Source organism: Carcharhinus amblyrhynchos, chromosome 13, assembly GCF_965287045.1.
Source record: "Carcharhinus amblyrhynchos chromosome 13, sCarAmb.v2.hapA, whole genome shotgun sequence".
Lineage (NCBI taxonomy): Eukaryota > Metazoa > Chordata > Chondrichthyes > Carcharhiniformes > Carcharhinidae > Carcharhinus > Carcharhinus amblyrhynchos.
This window is the reverse complement of record NC_137336.1, coordinates 66,461,885-66,485,154: the sequence shown is the minus strand read 5'-3', so window position 1 is coordinate 66,485,154 and position 23,270 is coordinate 66,461,885. Positions and strand designations below refer to the sequence as shown.

Genomic DNA, 23,270 nt, shown 5'->3' with positions numbered 1-23,270 from the left:
CAGCCTCCTATGCTCCAGAGAACAAGGTCCCAGTCTATCAGCCTCTCCTTACAACTCAAACCATCAAGTCCCGGTCGAATCCTAGTAAATCTTTTCTGCACTCTTTCTAGTTTAATAATATTCTTTCTATAATAGGTTGACCAGAATAAGAACATAAGAACGTAAGAAATAGGAGCTGGAGTAGGCCATCTAGCCCTTCGAGCCTGCCCCGCCATTCAATAAGATCATGGCTGATCTGTCGTGGCTCAGTTCCACATTCCCACCCTCTCCCCATAACCCTTAATCTCCTTGCCTATCAAAAACCTATCAACCCGCGTCTTAAAAATATTGAGCGAGGCAGCCTCCACCACTTCAACGGGCAGAGAATTCCAGAGATTCACCACCCTTTGAGTGAAGAAGTTCCTCCTCAACTCTGTTCTAAACCGCGCCCCCCCCCCCTTTATCCTGAGGCTGTGCCCTCTAGTCCTACTGTCCTTTCTGAGCGGGAAGAGCCTCTCCACCTCTATCCTATCCATCCCATTCAACATCTTATACGTCTCAATGAGATCTCCCCTCATTCTTCTAAACTCTAACGAGTACAAGCCTAGTTTATTCAGCCTCTCCTCATAATTCAACCCCCTCAACTCCGGAATCAGCCTAGTAAACCTCCTCTGCACTCCCTCCAAGGCCAAAATATCCTTGCATAAGTGCGGCGACCAAAACTGCACACAGTACTCCAGCTGCGGCCTCACCAGTGCCCTATACAGCTGTAGCAAGACCACCCTACTTTTATATTCAATCCCCCTCGCTATGAAGGCCAGCATCCCATTTGCCTTCCTGACCACCTGCTGCACCTGCAGGCTGGGTTTTTGCGACTCATGCACAAGGACCCCGAGGTCCCTCTGCACCGTCGCATGCTGCAGTTTTTTGCCACGTAAGTAATAGTCCTTCCTACCAAAGTGGACAACCTCACATTTGCCAACATTAAATTCCATTTGCCAGTTCCTGGCCCATTCACCCAGCCTATCTAGATCCTTCTGCAGACTCTCCACACCCTTCGCACAATTTGCCGTTCCACCAATCTTGGTGTCATCAGCAAATTTCGACACCATACACTCGGTTCCCTCCTCCAGATCATCTATATAAATGGTGAATAGCTGAGGCCCCAGCACCGACCCCTGGGGCACTCCACTAGTCACCAACCACCAATCCGAATAGCCCTCATTGACCCCCACTCTCTGCCTCCTATTTGACAGCCAATCCTCTATCCATGCTAACACCCTACCCCCAACTCCATGCCCCCTGACCTTCTGCAATAACCTCTTGTGAGGCAGCTTGTCAAACGCCTTCTGAAAATCAAGAAAGACCACATCCACCGGCTCTCCTCTATCCACCGCCCTAGACATATCCTCATAGAACTCCAATAAATTTGTCAGACACGACTTCCCCTTAACAAAACCGTGCTGCATCTGCTCTACCAAACAATTCTCCTCAAGATGCCTCGCTATTTTCTCCTTGATCACGGATTCTAACATTTTTCCTACAACAGACGTTAAACTAACCGGCCTATAATTCCCCGCCTTTTGCCTGCCACCCTTCTTAAACAACGGCATAACATTAGCCGTTTTCCAATCTTCTGGCACTTCCCCGGAATCCAGCGACGTTTGGAAAATAATCACCAAGGCATCCACTATCACCTCCGCCATTTCCTTCAGAACCCTTGGATGCATTCCATCTGGTCCTGGGGACTTGTCCACAATCAGCCCCCTCCAGTCTGTCGAGCACCGCCTCTCTAGTAACAATAATGTCATTCAGGCCCTCCACTCCTACCATCTTTCCATCGCTAACACCCGGCAAATTATTCACGTCCTCCTCCGTGAAGACCGAAACAAAAAAGTTATTCAGGGCCTCAGCCATTTCCCCATCCCCTACCACTAAGTCCCCCCTCTCATCCTCTAAGAGTCCAATGTTCACCTAGCCAGCCTCTTCCTTTTTATGTATTTATAAAAACTCTTGCTATCCTTTTTTATATTAAGCGCTAGCCCAGCTTCATAGTTTATCCTACCCTTCTTTATCAATTTCTTTGTCATTCTTTGTTGACATTTAAACCTCTCCCAATCCTCTTCTCGCCCACTACTCTTAGCTACTCTAAACGCATCCGCTTTTAATTTAACACTTTCCTTCACCTCCTTCGTTATCCACGGCTGAATGGACACAGTATTCCACATGTGGCCTTATCAATGTCTTGTACAACTTCAACAAGCTGCCCCAACTCATGTATTCAATGTTCTGACCAACGAAACCAAGCATGCTGAATTCCTTCATTACCACTCTGTCCACCTGTGACTCCACTTTCAAGGAGCTATGAATAGGTACCCCTAGATCTCTTTGTTCTGTAACACTCCTCAACACCCTACCATTAACTGAGTAAGTCCTGCCCTGGATCAATCTACCAAAATGCATTACCTCGATTTATCTAATTAATCTCCATCTGCCATTCATCAGCCCACTGGCCCAACTGATCAAGATCCTGCTGCAATCCTCAATGATTTTCTTCACTGTTCACTATGCCACTAACCTTGGTGTCATCTGCAAACTTACTAACTGTGCCTCCTAAATTCTCATCCAAATCATTAATATAAATGATAAATAACAGTGGACTCAGCACTGATCCCTGTGGCACACTGTTGGTCACAGGCCTCCAGTTTAAAAAACAACCCTCTACAACCACCTTCTGTCATACAGCCAATTTTGTATCCATTTGACTACCTTATTCTGGATCCCATGTGATTTAACCTTATGCAACAATCTACTTTGCACCAGGATGATATCCAGCATGGTTTGCCTCAACGGCCTGTATACTCACCGTGGACACCATTTTGGAGCTGAAAGGTTGAACCAGGCAGTAATGAATTCAAGCTATTTATAGAGTCAGAGGTTTACAGCATGGAAACAGGCCCTTTGGCCCAACTTGTCCATGCCACCCAGTTTTTAACCACAAAGCTAGTCCCAATTGCTCATATTTGGGGCATATCCCTCTATACCCATTTTACCCAAGTAACTGTCCAAATGTATTTTAAAAGACAAAATTTTACCACCTTTACTACTGCCTCTCAATTTCAACTCACAGAATTGGCAAAGGTCAACACTTTCTTTTAAACTAAAGAAAATGGACTAATTAAGGGGGCAAGGCTAACTTTCGTCCTGGAACAACCAAGTCCCTTTGACATCACAACAATGTCACGTGCAGTGTTGTGCGGCTATGTAATATGTTCCGTTATAATGTCACCATTTTGACACCAATGGGAAAAAGCCAGTTGAATTCTGTCCTGCAGAAATTAGCAGCCTTGTGTATTGACATAATTGTTTGCCTTTCAGATCACAATGCAGTGACTCTGGGTGAATGAACTCCTGAGGAACACAGTGTGTCCAGGAGAAAGGAAAATAATTTTTCCACAACAAGGTCTCATAATGGAAACTTTTAGTAGGAATACCTTTGTGGTTCTTAGCTATTGTGATTCAAGTACCTGACCTTCTTCTCTTCCTATGTAAGGGGTGGGGTAAACTTGTTCAACCCATGCAGAGTTCAGGAAAAGGGACAACTGGTCCCTACTGGTTTACTACCAGAAAGACGTGGCGACCTTGGAGAGAGTGCAGAGGAGGTTTACCAGGATGCTGCCTCGTATGGAAGGGCTGGGTTATGAGGAAAGATTGAGCAAATTAGGGCTGTTTTCCCTTGGAAGATGGCAACTGAGGGGAGATCTAATAGAGGTGTATAAGATTATGAAGGGTATAGATAGAGTAAACAGTGGTAAGCTTTTTCCTATGTTAGAAATGCACAGTACGAGGGGCCACGGGCTTAGGATGAGGGGGGGCGAAGTATAACACGGATGTCAGAGGGAGGTTTTTCACACAGAGGGTAGTGAGGGTATGGAATGCTCTGCCAAGTAAGGTGGTGGAGGCAGGCACGCTAGAGTTCTTTAAGAATTACTTAGACAGGCACATGGGTGGATTGGAGATGGAGGGATATAGGAGATTGTTTTAAATAAGGTTCAGTAGCCTTGGAACGTCCCTGGTAACGTATAAGGATGTGGAATGATACTAATGTTTTTCTCTTTTAACTCACAGGTTTTAAGTCGGTCCGCCTTGTTGTCCAACGAGGGGCATACACGCGATGGGTTGCACAAGGGCTGCTCTTGGTTGTTCGAGAATAGCCTAGTACTTCATGTTGTTACTGTATGCTTAAACTGGACCAGATGCTGGGCAACACGACAGCTCAGTGACTACCACTGTTTGTTGTGCAGGCACATGGATTTGGGCCAGTGTCTGTGGGAGTTTGTGCATTCTCCCCTTGCTTGCGTGAGTTTTCTCCGGGTGCTCCGGTTTCCTCCCACACCCCAAAGATGTGCTATTAGGCTGATTGGAGGTAATAAATTGTCCCTAAATTAGTTTTCCCTCAATGTGGAATGCTATAAGCATAGATGAGGGTCATGGATGGAGGGAGGACTGGTAATGTTAAAATGGCAGCGTGGGCTCGTTGGGCCGAAGGGCCTGTTTCCCAGGCTGTTTTTGTCCTTTGTTCTTAAAGACTGACAACCTGATTAGCTAGTGAGTAGATCGTCCAACATTGTAGTAATTGTATGGTGTTCTTTTCTATTGAAATGAACAGATTGGAAATATTGTATAGTTTCTAATATGTGCAGCCTATCCATAACATGAGTTATACGGATCGTAGAGATTTGACAATCTACCCCAGTACGAACAGGATTCAGTGTAAAGTTATTAAATATGGGACCTTGGGCACAATGGAAGGTTTTATCTGACTAACAGGTATATCATACTCCATTTTGACTGCAACTTTATTTTAAATGAATGCTCTTTGAATGGCAAGTTGGTAATTTTCTTCACAGCGCCACAGTCTTACACTGGTCCAAACAGTGAACCTGTTCAAAAGATCCAGGTTCAAACCCTAATCCGAGATGAAAAGCCAGTTGTGATTGTTAAAGTAGGCTGTTCTGCAGGTACGTCAGAAAACACATATTCACCAAGAATGGTGGAAATCTGAAACTCCCTTCCCCAAAAGCTGTTAAGGTTCGAGGTCAAGTGAAAATTCCACAACTGAGATTGATAAATTCTTGTTAAGCAAGGATATTAATGGTTATGGAACTACAGCAGGTAATGGTAGTAAAGTTTATTATGTGACACCTTGTTCTAAAATTGTTCTGAACACTTCTTAGACTGAGAAGAAATTGGATATCGTTCTTGGGGTTAAAATTTAAAAGTTTATTTATTAGTGTCATAAATAGGCTTACATTAACATTGCAATGAAGTTACTGTGAAAGTCCTCTAGTTGCCACACTCTGGCATCTGTTCAGGTACACTGAGGGAGAATTTAGCATGGCCAATGCACCTGACAACATGTCTTTTGGACTATGGGAGGAAACCGGAACAGCTGGAGGAAACACACACAGACATGGGGAAAACATGAAAACTCCACAAGGACAGTGATCCAAGCCAGGAATCAAACCCGGGTCCCTGTTGCTATGAGGCAGCAGTGCTAACCACTGTGAAATTAGATATAGCTCTTGGGACTAAAATTTAAAGTTTTAAATGGATTAAGCGATATGTGGGGGGCAGTGGGGGGTGGGGGGTGGCTGGAGAAAGGTGGGTCAGGATATTGAATTTGATGATTAGCCATGATCAAAAAGAATGGCAGAGCAGGCTTGAAGTGTCGAATGGCCTACTTCTGCTTCTAGTTTCATTACTAGACTATATCATTAAAAATAACAGAGGCCATGGAGAATATTTACAAGGATGATACCAAAAATTCAAGGTTACGCTTCTAGTTTCGGGAATAAAGTAACAGTTAGGTCATTTTTCTTAAGAAAAGCCTGTGGGGTTACCTAATAGAGGCCTTTAAAATTATCCAAGGTTTTCATGAAGTAGATAAAGTGAGGCTGGCCTATAACTTCCAGTGACTTAGCAATCGAGTTGGTTTGCCACCCCACTCCTAGTTTTTTACCTTAAAATGAAGTTGTTCCTGTCTCACCTGATATTCTGATTCAGAACAGGCAAGATCACTCGAATGCAGTGGGCTCCCAAGGTCTACAGTCAAGAGCAGCTTGGTCGAAGGTAGGTAAGCCATGCCTCTTTTTTATGGTATTAGGTACCATAAATCAGGTAAGTTTAAAGGTCCAACCATTCTGACAAGCCAGAGAAAAAGCAAATGGGTAGGATTTTCTGGGGGAGGATGGGTGTGGGAGTTAGATTAGGCTTGTGACGGGGGAGAGGTGGGTGGATGGGATGGGATGGCTGACAATGGTTTGGCTCAGGTTGTGAGGGTGGGGGTGTGGTTGGATGAAGTTGGGTCAGGGTATTGGGAAGATATGTACTTGGGTGAATATTTTGAGATGCAACCAGGAGACCAATGAGGAGTCAGGGGAGTATGGAGAAGTTCAGGGGTAATCAGGTGAAATCTCATATAGGGTACTTAGGTTGGGAAGTCCCATGATCATGTTAGGCAAATGCTATATTAGCCAGAATCCAGAAATGGTTCTAATTCTAACTTTTTCAGGGGCAATTATTGCTCTGTGATGTTTGGAACAATCTGGAGTTTGTGATTTAGATCCAATTATTGGATGGTTTCCAATGCATGGCAATTACCCAAAGAAAGTTTGAACTGGCGCTGGTAGTCACCCATTCCCTCTCTGAGGGATATGCACATCAAGAAACTGCTAACTATGAAACCCTCAGTCTCACAATTATGATACAGGAACTCCAATTGCTATCCAAATCCTGAAACTCAGGCTGCTCCAGTTGACAGCACATTTGCCCATATGGTTGTCCAGAAACAAGAAGCATCTTGGAGTTCCCACGTGGAATACGATGTGTACTCCTCAGGACTGCAGTACCCTGTTATGCTCCTATTAGAAATTAACTGACTTATCTGAAATAAACTCAAAATTGAAATAAATAAACTCACCAATAGCTGCTTTTCCTTGTGCTGAAGCCACTTCTAATCTCCAACACTGAAGGTGGAGGAGGTAATATTTTTGCCCCTGGTTGTTAGTCATTTGTCTGCAAACAATTTATCTCAAAGACTAATTCACTAATTTCAGTGAAATTTGTTACGATTGCAAAGGAATCTCGTAGACAGATAGGATATTGTCGAAGGAATAACTGATTAATTTTTGGTGAAGGTGCAGATCATGATCTGAATCCTGGAATTTTTTTTAAGGATCCTTTAATATGAGGAGATTAGGTGAATTGATCTTTCTTTTTACGAATACTCTGTGCTGTTTTATTTAGAATGTTACTTGATGGTTCTAGAATTCATGGATTGTCTCAGGGTGCGAATAAAAAAAGATTTTTTTGCAGTTTTCTAGTTAGGGACACCAATCAAGCAGGGGAAAGCCTGAAGAAAGAGCTGCGTAATTGCAATAAAGTGGAGTTAACACAGTCTGGTGGAAGTAACGGCCCAGTGGTATTATTGCTACACTATTAATCCAGAAACTCAGCAAATGTTCTGGGACCCATGGCAGATGGTGGAATTTGAATTCAATGTTGTCTTTTAGGGAAGGAAGTCTGCTGTCCTTACCTGGTCTGGCCTACATACGATTTCAGAGCCATAACAATGTGGTTGACTCTCAACTGCCCTCTGAAATGACTTAGCAAGCCACTCAGTTCAAGGGTGACTAGGGATGGGTAATACATGCTGGCATGTCCAACAAATGAATTAAGAAAAAAGGCACATGTACCACTGAGCGTCCACTTCACTTTTTAATCTATAAAACCCAGATTTTATTGTACTGAAAACCTCAGAATCCTTTAGAGTTACTGTCACAAACATATAGAGGATTGTAACCCAATATATAAAAATGCTGTATGGGTATCACCACCAAGAAATGCCATAGGCCATTACAGCATCCTTACAAACAGGCCAGCTAAGATCAGCTCACTTAGTGCAGATGCAAATCAAACTCAAAGCTCTCCTGGTTTGCATGATTCAGATTCCACACTTCATAAATACATTTATCGACCAAATCATTGAGGCAGGGAGTTATTTATCAATGAATAAACATTTGAAAAATAGATATCAACTATATTGTACAGAAGTAAATCAGTGCAAAATAACAGCTTTTAATATCAGTTGTACTTTTCAAGAAGTTGTTCACATTTAACATTCCTTAAATAGGATGTGATTATAAAATAACACAGCAATTACAACATTCACAGCAATACTTTTGCCATCACCCACCATTTAACCTTAATTACAAGTTATTCATTCGTAATTATGTGGAACTGCAATGAAAGTATATGGAATAACCAAAGAATTACCATCAATTAGTATTTTAATTATAAAGCTATTGCTTGATAATTAGAATTGCTTTTAACTATCCAAAAGGCAAATGATTAAACACATTTTCTCAATTGGTCTTTTTACACCAGCTATTTTCTGTTGTCTCCTGATGGTATTCCTTTTTGCTGCAATGTGATTTGATTCTACAGCTGTGGTTATGTTCTGGTTTCATTTCTGAGGGGTCATTCTTGGCAACTTTCAGCTAGGTAAGACATCACAATTAAGCCTGGTTCGCAAACTGTCAGTCAAAGGTCAATGGAAAGCCATCAAAGGAAGACATTGCTGGACAATTACACTTGGCTTCCTCCTGCACCCCATCCCCCCTCAACCAGATTAATGTCACCCCTCGTAATACTCCACCCGAAGTCTACACAGATTGAGAATCAAAGCTAGGACTTTCTGGCACAATAGTGCTTATGGTGCAATTACCCACTGTGGCAGAAGACCTAGCTCTTGAAATTTGTCTGTCCTGTTGTGAAATCAGCTGCTAATAATTATGTAACAGTAAGTCCCTCCTAACTCCTTATGAGCCATTCTGTTATCACCACCACCTACAATAGGGCAGCTGAAATCGGTCACTTTGCCAAAGGAGAAATACAAACCTCAAGTTACAACCCATAACTGCCAAACCATTTCCCTATACCCCAATGGGGAGTGAAATGTTTTTACTGACCAGTGACGAGTTGCCTTTTCTGTGCTCCTTCAACTTTTTTGCCAAACGCTTTTTCTTTTTGTGAAGGGGTTTAGACTCCAGAATCATTTCCTCAAGTTCAAACGTGGGATCACAGTTTAATTGTCCTTTCTACAAACAAAGCAAAACAAATACATCAGATAAATGCAGGCTGGCAGATCACTGCACTCATAAACTCATAAAACATGTCTGTATTTTAACCCAATTTTCACCCCATCCCCTTAAACCCTGGCTTGTACTAGATTTATTTATTTGGCCTAAGTTAACATTCATCAAACGAACAATAACAGGCAATACAAGTCTGACACCATCTGCATCGCAACTTGTACACCCCCCACCTCGCCCAAAAACCATGGGAATTCCCAGAAGCTGTGAATAAATAATGCAGATAAAATCTCAGACCAATTGTGGAAGGATAAAACACTGAAATTCCTTTCCAACCCCATTTTAAACAATCAAAATTAGCCTAAGAGTTCACTCTGGCCCTTATTAATGTCACACGTTACCTCACATATAAAGTGATTTCCACCCCAGTTAGAAACTGGTCCAACTCTCACTCAAAGTAACTGTGAGCCTGGACAGTAATGGTTAGAAATTACTCAACTGTGAGGGCATCAGTGCAGAGCTTGATCTAGTCCTTAACTAGATTTTCAATATGGGAGTCACTTGACAGTGAACATTATCAGCCATCTTAGCTCACTTTCCTCTCCCTAACTCAATGGCACACAGTCTGGTTGTGGCACCTTTAATGCCATCCCAACAACCACTGAAGCTGGCCTACTCTGCTCATGAGGGATATGAAATGTTATCTTTATTTTGAAGCACCATGCTCGCTGTCATTGAGTCTGTATCTATTCGAAGCAGATGTTCTTTCTGTTCTACGTAATGCATTATGGTGAACATACAGCATGGAAACAGGTCAATCCACCCACACTACATTGTCATTATGCTCCTCAACAGCCTCCTTCTGCTTCCGTCTGATGGAAAGAGACTTGTGAAATCCTTAAACAATTGATAGGCTAAGTGGATTGAGGGAGCTTGCTTGTGATGCTTTCCACAGTTGAATAACCTGCTCCTTCTCATTGTCTATGTTCACCTCTGCAGCCTGTGGAGCATCCTTTCCCTAACAACACTGTACTGTACTGCACTGTAGGGTTTCTAAAACAAAAACAACAGCCATTTCTTTAGTAGGAGAGATCATGGGGGAAAAAAATCTTCCTCAAGAGGACAGCATGTTTCTTCCTTTTTCCTCAGTTTGTATTAATGCACAGTCAGTGAAAAAAATGCACATTTTTTCATCCCTGCTCTAAAGCTTGTCATGACCTGGATGGGAGCAGCGCGTATGTTATCTAGCCCCACTACTCTACAGATCATACCATTAATTTAAAAATTCAATTTATTCACCAAGATGGCTAATTGATTACCTTTTCTATTGGTACCCAGAATAAAAGAGACTTTCACAGCTACTTTCAATAAACTCAGAACAACTGTTCATTAAAAAAAAAACTTTTTTTTAGAAACAAGTTGCAAGAACTGGTTAACACACAAATTGTACTTTGAAAGTATAACTATCTATTCCTCTGATAAAGTCCCTCAGCACAGTAACAGAGACAAAGGACCAACGAAGACTCTCTCTGCTGAGATGGGATTTAGAGGATAAGTGTTATAAAAGAAAGGATAAAGCTCACAGGGTCTCAACACTGTTGATTTAGAGTTCTCTCGTATGACCCTGATGAGCACCTGAAAGTTGCTCATTTGTTTTGGAGGAGAAATACAATAAATATTATATATATAAGAACATAAGAAATAGGAGCAGGAGTAGGCCATCCAGCCCTTCGAGCCTGCCCCGCCAATCAATAAGATCATGGCTGATCTGTCGTGGCTCAGTTCCACATTCCCGCCCTCTCCCCATAACCCTTAATCCCCTCGCTTATCAAAAACCCATCAACCCGCGTCTTAAGAATATTTAGAGAGGCAGCCTCCACCACCTCAACGGGCAGAGAATTCCAGAGATTCACCACCCTTTGAGTGAAGAAGTTCCTCCTCAACTCCGTTCTAAACTGCACCCCCCTTTATCTTGAGGTTGTGCCCCCTAGTCCTACTATCCTTTCTGAGCAGGAAGAGTCTCTCCACCTCTATCCTATACATCCCATTCATCATCTTATACGTCTCAATGAGATCTCCCCTCATTCTTCTAAACTCTAACGAGTACAAGCCTAGTTTATTCAGCCTCTCCTCATAGGTCAATCCCCTCAACTCCGGTATCAGCCTAGTAAACCTCCTCTGCACTCCCTCCAAGGCCAAAATATCCTTTTGTAAGTGCGGCGACCAAAACTGCACACATTGCACACATATAAATATTAATTCTTCGGGTTTCAGCTTTCAGGTCCAAATGAAGACAAGTTACACTCAGGTGGGAATCCTTTGGCTATAGGTTGACAGCCGTGCACAATTTCAGACAAGGCAGAAAGAGAGAGAGGGAGTGACAGTTAGGGCAGCCTTTGTTTCTCAGATTATTCCCTAACAAAACAGACTTCAAAGCCAGCAGGTTCAGAAGTTAGAAATGGGCTCTGTGATGTGATTTCCAGTAAGTCACAAGCCGTTGCAACCCACACTTCCCCCCCGCCCCCATCAATTAAAGTGATTGCTGTTCAAACAAACAGATCTTCGTCAAGTGCCACGAAGGTCAGGTAATTTCTCAGAAGGCAGCAGGCTTGCTCCCAAACCAAGATAAATTTATGACCTTCTTTAAAAAGAAACTTCAGGTCAGCATTCAACTAACCGGATAATGCAATGTCTTTTCATATTTTAAAAAACAATATGGTTTTAAAAGATAGCATTTTCCCCACAAGTTCTGCCTATTGGTCATAAGACAGTCCAATTCTGTGAAGTGAATGCAAGAAAGCAAGACTGTTAGTCTACCAAGCCCACTCCTTCATGTACATTCTACCCTATTGAATTTCTAACTCTCATCTTAAAGGAAACTTGCACCTCACTGGACCAGATCATGGGTCATGGACTTTATCCCTTACATCAACCACACTCCCATCCAGAGAGGCTTCTCACCTGGGGAAGTACTGGTATAAATCCTCTTAATCCACACTAACACCTCTATGGACTGCTGCTGTCCAGACTATCACTACCTCACAACATTGCAAACAAATCATAGAATCCCTGCAGTGCAAAAGGAGGCCATTCGGCCCACAATCTCACCCAGGCCCTATTCCCACAACCCCACATATCTACCCTGCTAAACCCCTGATACTAGGGTCAATTTAACATGACCAATCCACCCATTCTGCATATCTTTGGACTGTGAGAGGAAACCAGAGCATCCAGAGGACACCCACACAGACACAGGGAGAGTGTGCAAACTCCACACCCGAGGCCGAATTGAATGCGGGTCCTTAGCACTGTGAGGTTAACCACTGTGCCACCGTGCTGCCCCTAATAAGCCAACAGTGGGCATCTTGAAAGGAGTAAATATCGGCACATTTCAATCAACCAAATAAAAAGCAATCTGGGCGATTTGGCGACAATTTCATGTTACACATGGAAAATAAACAGTCAGGCAGTGTGCAATCAGGAGTTGACAAGCTGCTATTATCATAAAAATTACTCCTGCATTCATTACACTGAAGAAAATGTAGGTCCTGCGAAACACTACAAAGAAGGTTCAAGGAAATCTATTAACCAAGCCTCAAGTCTCTTCCAAACAAATTTACCTCTGATTTATGTAATATAATGTGAGTGGCATACATGTAGCAGTATGCACTTCCAGATTAATAGGATTTCTGACTTTATTATTTTTCCTGAATTTTAATCTTGACATTCATTAATTTTTCAATAATATAAATTTGTGAGAATTCAAATAAAATCTCTGAAATACAAAAGAGCGAATGTAGTTCAGTGTGTGAACAGGGAAGGTAATGTGTTGGATTAACTCACTGTGTGCTCTGCTGTGATTTTGGAGTGTATTACTGAATGTTACTGAAGTCCATGTTCACAACATCCACTGCCCTACACTCGTCAATCATCTTCATCACTTCCTCAAAAAAACTTGATCAAGTTAGTGAGACACAACGTCCTTTACAAAACCATGTTGCTTCTTGCTAATACTTCTACTTATTTGCAAGTGGGAGTAAATCCTGTCTTGAAGAATCTTCTCCAATAATTTATCTACCACTGATGTAAAGCTCACTGGCCTATAATTACCTGGATTATTCTTGCCACCCCCCTTAAACCAAGGAACAACATTGGCTATTCTCTAATCCTCTGGTACCTCCCCTCTAGCCAGTAAGGATGCAAAGATTTCTCTCAAGGCCCCAGCAATTTCCTCCCTTGTCTCTCTCAGTATTCTGGGGTATATCCCATCAGGCCTTGGGGATTTGTCCACCTTAATGTTTCTCAAGAACCTCAATACTTCTTCCTTTTTGATTTCAACATGACTCAAACTATCTACACACCCTTTCCCAGACTCATCATTCACCAGGTCCTTCTCTTTGGTGAATACTGACGCAAAATACTCATTTAATACCTCATTCATCTCCTCTGGCTCCACGCATAGATTCCCTTCCCTGTCCTTGAAAGGGCCAACCCTCTTGCTCTTTATATATGTATAAAAAGCCTTGGGATTTTCCTTAATCCTGCTGGCCAATGACTTTTCGTGACCCCTTTTAGCCCTCCTTACTCCTTGCTTAAGTTACTTTCTACTTTCCTTGCATTCCACATTTGCTTCGTGCGTTCCCAGCCTCCCACCCTTGAAAAATGTTTCTTTTTTCTCTTTGCATTGGATTGAAATCCTAGAGCTGGTGGAAAAGTAGGTTTTCCAATTTCATGCAGTGAGGGTGGGAAGGCCAGAGGGGAGGAATAATGGGCAATTGGGGTGTCAGAACATTGGTCAACACACCTTAAGTGATGAAGGTGGGGAGGGGGAGGTGCCTAAAGTTAGAAGAGTGCTTCATAATGCCTCATTCCCCTTCCCATTTCAAAATTGGGCTTCAACCACACCTAGGAAATCCTCCTACCAGCCTGAAGCTCCTCCACCCAACATAAATTCAAATCGGCTTCGCAGGTAGAGGATGTGGTTAAGAAGGTGTATGGTGTACTGACCTTCATCAATCGAGGAATTGAGTTTAGGAGTTGGGAGATAATGCTGCAGCTGTATAAGACCCTGGTCAGACCCCACTTGGAGTACTGTGCTCAGTTCTGGTCACCTCACTACAGGAAGGATGTGGAAGCCATTGAAAGGGTGCAGAGGAGGTTTACAAGGATGTTGCTTGGATTAGGTGGCATGCCTTATGAGGATAGGTTGAGAGAGCTCAGTCTTTTCTCCTTGGAGAGACGAAGGATGAGAGGTGACCTGATAGAGGTGTATAAGGTGTTGAGAGGTATTGATCGGGTGGATTCTCAGCGGCTTTTTCCCGAGGCTGAAATGGCTGCCACAAGAGGACACAGGTTTAGGGTGCCAGGGAATAGGTACAGAGGAGATGTCAGGGGTAGGTTTTCTATTCAGAGGGTGGTGGGTGCATGGAATCGGCTGCCGGCGGTGGTGGTGGAGGCGGATTCGATAGGGTTTTTTAAGAGACTTTTGGATAAATACATGGGACTTAGTAAGATAAGCCTAGTAGGTAGGGATATGTTCGGCACAACTTGTGGGCCAAAGGACCTGTTTGTGCTGTAGTTTTTCTATATTCTATAAAAACCTGCCAGTGGGGGAGCATGAAATTCAGGCTGGAGTTTTGGGACAAGACAGTAATAGGACTCAGGCTCCCAGCACTTTATCATAATATTTAATTGTTTGGTATGTGGATTATATCTCTCTGTTCAGTGAACTTGATTGTGGGGTTGCATCAGAGTGAAAAACTGGTAATCATGTCAGTTTAGGATCAAGGAGAAACCTGATTGAATAGTCCACCAAGAAGGCAGGAATGATTGTGATTCTACTGCAATCATTTTGTTAATCATTACAATTTGCAATAAGTCTTCAGAGGCAGAAGTTCTTTCACCAAAATCCCTTTATTTACAAACTCTAACATCAATACACAGAGTGCTAGTAGCTAGCAGTCTATCTCCGGCAGTGTCAGACGAACTGACACGCCTGGTTAAGAACAAGGCAAAAACTCCCTGACTGGCCCATCAATTGGATCCTTAACCAGGAGTTCATACTCCAATAGGCCAACCTCAATGGCCTGCTTGAAGTCATTACACTATTAAAGCTGATTTACTGTCTGTCCCAGTGGGAAATATTTAATCCTGGATCTGTATTGAATTATGTAATCTCAGTTATATTGAGGATTAGGATGGGGCTTGCAACTGGTCTCAAAGAGAGATGCCACTTTAGAGAATAACTGAAGGATGGTACCAAATCCCAACATTATCACTCCTCTAAACAAGAATGTACAACAAATTCAATGAACAGCAGCTATCAATTCGTAACTCACAGGTTTGTTTCCTCTATGTCTGAAGGTCAACGAGTTCAAATCTCTCTCCGCGAACTGCAGCACAACATTTAGACTGATGCTGCAGTGCAATGTTGAAGGGTTACCACACTACCAGAGATACCACTTTTTGGATAAGATGTTAAACTGAGGTTCCATCTAATTCCTCAAATGGACATAATTGATGCCATGGCTACTGCTTCAAAAAAGAGCAGAGGGTGTTCACCCACTCCCACTGGCTAACATTCATCCCTCAACTATCATCACTAGATTCAGCACCATTATATCTTTAATGATTGTGGGATCCTGCTGTGTGCAAATTGGCTCTTGTGTTTTTGACATTACAACAGTGACTACACTTCAAAAAATTGGCTGCAAACCATTTGGATATACATGTAGCTAGCGAAAGGTGCTACGTAAATGCAAGTTTTTCTTACAAGTGGGATTTAGGTCATAAGTGGACAGCTACAAAGATGATTGTTTAAAACATGAACCAGCAAATAGCATGAGAAGCAAACATGGAAGGACATGTTTATGACAGTACTTCATGCACATTTAAACCAGCAGCAAAGGTGTAAGTGGCTTACATTGGGAATAAAACCTGCTGTCAGCTTCTTCTCCAGGACAGCATCCCAGTTGATGTCTGCTAGGTAAGGAAAGCCTTGCATCTCAGCCAGGCTGGAGAGGCGCTGGGTTGAGTTAACTGTAAGCAGCTGAAAAGAATGAATGAAAATTACAAATGGAAGGAGAACCATCCAACAAAACAAATTTATACAATGCTAGAACTTAGTATCAAATTTACACAATTCAAGGCTTTGTATCAGATTTCTACAATCTATTTATTCCACTAGTGTATGTTGACTGTTTATCGAATAAGTCATGTTGGTACATTTGAGAGATTTAACAAGATACTTTCTTTTGGATCACTCTGCAACAAAGTCATTAGTACGTTTGAAAATTGCACATTGATCAAGATACCAACTTGAAAGACAAGGGAAACAACTTTTTGATTTGGTTTATTATTGTCACATGTGTTAGTATACAGTAAAAAGTACTGTTCGTAGAGAAAGAAACAAAAGAGTGCAGAAATGTAGAGTTACAGTCATAGCTAGGGTGTGGAGGAGGATCAACTTAATGTGAGGTAAGTCCATTCAAAAATCTGATGGCAGCAGCGATGAAGCTATTCTTGAGTTGGTTGGTACGTGACCTCAGACTTTTTAAAATCTTTTCCCCGGTGGAAGAAGGTAGAAGCGAGAATTTCCTGGGTGCATGGTGTCCTTATTTATGCTCGCTGTTTTGCAGAGGTAGCGGGAAGGTAGACAGAGTCAATGGATGGGAGGCTGGTTTGCGTGATGGATTAGGCTACATTCACGACCCTTTATAGTTTCTTGCAGTCTTGGGCAGAGCAGGAGACATGCCAAACCAAAATACAACCAGAAAGAATGCTTTCTATGGTGCATCTATGAAAGTTGGTGAGAACTGTAGCTGACATGCCAAATTTTCTTAGTTTTCTAGGAAAGTAGAGGCATTGGTGGGTTTTCTTCACTATAGTGTTGGCACCGGGGGACCAGGACAGGTTGTTGGTGATCTAGACACCAAAAAACTTGAAGTTTTCGACCATTTCTACTTCGCTCCCATTGATATAGACAAGGACATGTTCTCCACTATGCTTCCTGAAGTCGATGACACTCTCCTTCATTTTGTTGACATTGAGGGAGAGATTATTGTTGCCACACCAGTTCACCAGATTCTCTATCTCATTCCTGTACTCTGTCTCATCATTGTTAGAGATCTGATCCACTATAGTGGCGTCATCAGCAAACTTGAAAATTGGGTTGGACAGGAATGTGGCCACACAATCATAGGTGTAGAAGGAGTAGGGGGTTGAGAACACAGCCTTGTGGAGCACCTTGTGGGGTACATGGAAGCAATCTGACTTACAAGTCCCGCTCTCAAATCATTCCAACCGAAACATATATCACCACTCCAACATGGTTTTTGAATTAAATTCCTGGGATTCTTCCTTTACAGCGCTTAGGAAGCACCTTCTCCTCACTGACTGCAATAGCTCATATCAGAAAAAGAACAAAAAACAAGAGTGTCACACTAATGCTTCTTGCATCTGAAAAAGTAGACATCTAGAAGCAATGTGAGATAATTGGACACCCTCACAACAGTTCATAGGTTTCTCTGGGTAACTGGACTAAGATTAGATGAATAGTCTTCCTCATTTCCATTTTATCATGTGACAAAACAAAATGATTACAAAATTGGAATGGATTTACGGTTAAAAATAACAGTGAGGCTGAAAGCACTCACCATTATTAATGTATAAATTGGACAGCTACTTCCAGCAACTCTGCATGAGCAGTTAAATTAGTCAATTCAGAGGGTGTTGACCGAGATGCCTCGCTGCTCCAGAAGTCACATGATATTGCTATCTCACTGAGAGACTTTCAAGTGTATTGAATAACATGAAGTTGCTGTATTTAACTGACATATGCCCATTAAAGTCATCAGAAAAAATAAAGGGCTTTCCATTCCAATGCAAGTACTATTTAATAATGTGGCAAGTCTTAATTTCTTATTACCTCTCTGGTCCTGAAAATTAACTTTAATAATAATGTAATTTGATCCCTTCAGCTTTTAATTATGGAAATACTAGAAGATTGAAATTTTTAAAACTTTTTTTTCAGTCTCTTGTCTCTCTCTCTCTTCATTTAAAAAACTTTCTTCAAATTTCTTTCCAAATCTGTTGCAATTAATATACTGGCTGATGCTCTGTCCTACTCGTTAATAATGCTTTAATTTTGATTGGTTAATCAGCTACACAGTTACTTGCAGTGTTCACACAGGACTCAGGTATATTGTAGAAGACAATGCACCGTTTATGTTTGCCTGACAGAAACTGTCAGTGAAAAAGCCCATTAAGTTGTCCTTGCAAGTCTAACATGTATTTTCTGCTGACCTCAACATCCTGCCCATTACTTTTTCTGTGTATTTGAATTCAACAGGAAAATGAACAAAGGCCCAACCCTCAAGCCCCAAAAGCCTTCCTCATTATTTGGATCCTTAAGATCACTTGGCACCATTTGAAGCGAATAGGGGGAGTGGAAAATATTGCCAAGAAACAAAAAACAGTAACCGTCTTCTTCACACTCTGATTCTCTTCCACTCCACACACCCCACCCAAGTCTTCTATATTCCCCCCCTTCATATTACTTCAAGTTTAATTTGACTGAATTTGAATTATTTGACCATATATTTCAATCCTGCAGTTGTCTGAATGAAGGACTATTGAACTGCTGTTAAACTAAATAAAGGAGAGCTTCACTGTGGCGGTTGTCCATGCCTCCCACCAGAGGGAGCAGTAGTCTTCCCTCTTCCAGAGTTCCCAGGCGTCTGAACATTTCCTAATGTGCAATTATCATCTCACTTGCCAACCTTCATGAAATGAGAAATGATGGCATTGTGGTAATCCAGAAGCTCAGGCTAATACTCTGGTGGAATCTGAATTCCGTTAATAAATTTGGAATATTACGTTAGTCTCCATATTGGAAGTCAGGAAACCATCATCAAAGAACAAAGAAAATTTCAGCACAGGAATAGGTCCTTCGGCCCTCCAAGCCTGCATCGACCATACTGCCTGACTGAATTAAAACCCCCTACCTTTCAGAGGACCATATCCCTCCATTCCCATCTTATTCATGTATTTGTCAAGACGGCCCTTAAAAGTCATTACTGCATCTGCTTCCACTACCTCCCCGGCAGCGAGTTCCAGGCAGCCACCACCCTCTGTGTAAAAAGTTTGCCTTGTACTTTAAACCTTGCCCCTCACACCTTAAACCTATGCTCCCAAGTAATTGACTCTTCCACTCTGTCCATGTCCATGTCCCTTATAATCTTGGAGACTTCCATCAGGTCGCCCCTCAACCTCCGTCGTTCCAGTGAGAATAAACCAAGTTTCTCCGACCGTTCCTCATATAGGCAACATCCTGTACCCTCTCCAAAGCTTCCACATTCTTTGGTAGTGTGGAGACCAGAATTGAACACTATATTCCAAGTGCGGCTTAACTAAAGTTCTATAAAGCTGCATCATGACTTGCCAATTTTTAAATTCAATGCCCTGGCTGAAGGCAAGCATGGCATATTGCTTCTTAACTACCTTCTCCACCCGCGTTGCCACTTTCAGTACCTGTACACCCAGATCCCTCTGCCTATCAATATTCTTAAGGGTTCTGCCATTTACTTTATATTTCCTATCTGTATTAGATCTTCCAAAATGCATTACTTCACATCTCTCCACCCAAGTCTCTAACCGATCTATTGCATGCTGTATCCTTATCGCTATCCGCAAATTTACCAACCTTTGTGTTGTCCGCAAACGTACTAATCAAACCAGTTGCACTTTCCTCCAAATCTTTAATATATATTAGAAACAGCAAAGGTCCCAGCACTGATAGAGGTGGAGAGAGGTGGAGAGACTCTTCCCGCTCAAAAAAGACAGTAGGACTAGGGGGCACAGCCTCAAGATAAAGGGGGGGCGGTTTAGAATGGAGTTGAGGAGGAACTTCTTCACTCAAAGGGTGAATCTCTGGAATTCTCTGCCCGTTGAAGTGGTGGAGGCTGCCTCGCTAAATATTTTTAAGACGCGGGTTGATGGGTTTTTGATAAGAGAGGGGATTAAGGGTTATGGGGAGAGGGCGGGAAAGTGGAACTGAGCAGCGACAGATCAGCCATGATCTTATTGAATGGCGGGGCAGGCTCGAAGGGCCAGATAGCCTACTCCTGCTCCTATTTCTTATGTTCTTATGATCCCTGACGAACGCCACTTGTCACAGCCCTCCCTTCCATGAAATGCGCTCTTCCACTGCTACTCCCTGTCTTCTGTATCCATCTTGCCAGCTCACCTCTGATCCCATGTGACTTCACCTTCTTCACCAGTCTCCACGAGAGACCTCATCAAAGGCCTTACTGAAGTCCATGTAGACAATATCCACTGCCAACACCCAGTGAAGACCCTCAGCTGCCTCTACCAGATGCTCTAACTCCTGTTTATCACTGGAGGGGTTCTTCCGCTTCCCACTTCTTAGTAGATGTTGCTAGGCCAACCTCTCTCATAATGCAACATCGATTGTTGTAAAAACACATTTGGTTCATTAATGCCTCTTTAGGGAAGGAAATCCGCCATCCTTACCCAGTCTAGGCTACACGTGACTCCAGACCCACAGCAATGTGATTGACTCCTAACTGCCCTCTGAAATGGCCTAACAAGCCACTCAGTTCAAGGGCAATTTGAGATGGGTAACAAATGCTGGCCTTGCCAGTATCACCCACATTCCAGGAACTAATCTATGAACGTTGCTGTCAGCAACTGAGTGGAAAATCAAAGGATATTAAAAAATGATTCTTTTTCATTATCTTTAAAGACTTCTGGCTGTTGTAAAAATATTGGTGATGAGCATAAAGGCTGTTTGATTGACAATCAAGAACCATCTAAATCAGGTAACAGAGTGTGTGCACTTTCCACTTGGTGTGGGAGGGCAGAAGGCCACAAGAATGTACCAACAGCACACAGTATAGGGGAAGGGTAGAGGATGATGAGGTGAGTTGCTGAAACTCATTGCAACACATTCAATAAGAGTTGGTGATCCTACAATTGGTGCTGAATTTCTCCTTACCTTCCGAAGCAGTGACACCAATCCACTTGACCAGCTAGAGGGATAGTTAATGCTGGCAGAATTGAATATGTGAAGGGCTTCATTAACTGAAGTGCTGGAACGGATTTCATATGGTCTCTGTGGGAAGACATAAACATTGTCTGTAGATATAACACAGAATCTCAGGGTCTGCTACTTTGCAAAAGTTTGCTTTTGTTATCTAAATAGCAACTTCTTGACTTAGTCAATACAGTTATTTCATTATATTTTCAATGCATGTCTGTTAATTTCACTTTTATAGCCAAAATGATCTGAGAAAGACAAAAGGAAAAAATTCTGATAAAGGAACCCATTAGAGTGTTCAGTCATTTGGTGAACATGGCAATGTGCTCAATGGGTAATGCACCATTGAGTGTGAGACTGGACCATAAAAATTGGACAATCCTAGATTTGACTCCAGATTTGTGCTATTAACTAATCTCAACTGTGGGGGACAGGGAGGAGGGAATGACAATCAGCCACTATCCAATGACCTATGGTGGAGAGTGCATATTGTGTGAATACTGGTTGATGATTGGATCAGACTTGACTGATTAGCCAACCCCTCTCCATACCTTAGAACTGTGTGTCTCTCCGTTTTTGTTTATTTGAAAAGGTACTGAGATGCTGCCATCCCCATAATTCAGGAGACCGTTGTGTAAGTCACAGGTTTGAGGGTGAAAAGATTTCAGAGAATGTCGGTATCTGCAGGGTTCCTCCAGTGGACGGGTGGGAGAAGCAGCTATGGGGGCATGGGTGCTAGTGGAGAGCAGCTGAAACCAAAATGTATCAGGTCTTAGGTCCAATCCTTGGTTGGGGTTCTGCTAGGTAGGGGCTAAGAAGCCTCAATACAGCACTTGTAGTCACAGCTCATAGATCAATACTGATGGCAAAAAGTAACTTTTACCAGCAAGGTAACATGACCTTGGGGAGAGAAGTGGTGAAAATTGGATGACAGATTGTGCTGGATGTTGTGTGTATGAGTACACTGAGAGTTAATAGATTGCTGTCTGTACCTGTCCTTTGAGGAGCTCATAGGCAGTGATTCCAAGAGACCACCAGTCCACAGCAAAGAGGTAGCCAGTACGTCCATTTACAAAGGGATGAAATATTTCTGGAGCTAGGGAAAAAGGTACAATTAGTATCGCAGCTTTTCACTACAATTAATGTTCTTTCTTCATTCGTGCAGTTAGGAAATAAACAGAGGTTCCGCCATTGTCAAGATTCTTATTGACTGGAAAATATTTTTGGGATGAAGGGGTGGGGAGGGAGGAGGTTGATCACATGGCCACAAATACTTCTGGCTTAAATCACTGAACGGTTGCTATAGGTAACACCATGCAAGATAGGAAAAAGCTACTGAAGTCCACCTTCCCAATAATAAAACAAAGAAATATAGTTTTCTCAACAAAACTACTGGCATGCATTTTCATTGAATCCCGACAGTACAGAAGGAGGCCATTCGGCTCACTGAGTCTGCACCGACAACAATCCCATACAGGCCCTTTTCCCGTAACCCCACATATTATGCCTGCTAGTCCCCCTGACGCTAATGGGTAATTTAGCATAGCCAATTAACCCAACCCACACATTTTTGGACTGTGAGAGGAAACCGGAGTACCTGAAGGAAACCCACACAGACAGGGGAAGAATGTGCAAACTTCACATAGACCCAAGGCTGGTATTGAACCCAGGTCCCTGGCACGATGAGGCAGCAGTGCTAACCATTGTGTCACCGTGCTGTCATGATTTTCTTGTCAGTTTTGTGGTGGTACGTTAAACACAGGGCACTGAGGTTCCCCATCATGGTCATACCTCAAAAAAGTTATATACCTTTAATTTCCTCTCAGGAACCCATCAGTCAATGTGGCTGTTCAACCAGGAATGGAGTGTAGGCTCTTTGAATCTCTGCCATTGTGCTCAGTTCCTGACCCTACACCACCTTTCACTTCCTGGGGAAACAATGTCACTTTACGGGGAATGTCAGCTTTAGGGAGAACCCGTGATATCTTGGTTGAATGGAGATCATACAGGACTCTCTTCTAACCTGCAGTTTCCTCAAATATTGGTGAAACAAGGAATCTCTTGGATTTTCCTGTTCC

The 23,270-nt window shown here is 42.5% G+C and overlaps 1 protein-coding gene across 1 annotated transcript in view; it reads right to left on the bottom strand.

Annotated features, from left to right (window-relative positions):
* The window catches only part of LOC145351562 (serine/threonine-protein kinase 32A-like), a 241,343-nt gene that overhangs the window by 31,457 nt on the left and 186,616 nt on the right, over positions 1-23,270 (bottom strand). The window contains exons 7-10 of the mRNA XM_080201156.1: positions 22,185-22,288; positions 21,151-21,267; positions 16,057-16,182; positions 9,012-9,140 (exon numbers count right to left, since the gene is read on the bottom strand). Coding sequence (XP_080057282.1) covers positions 9,012-9,140; positions 16,057-16,182; positions 21,151-21,267; positions 22,185-22,288 — 476 coding nt within the window. The remainder of the gene's footprint in view (positions 1-9,011; positions 9,141-16,056; positions 16,183-21,150; positions 21,268-22,184; positions 22,289-23,270) is intronic.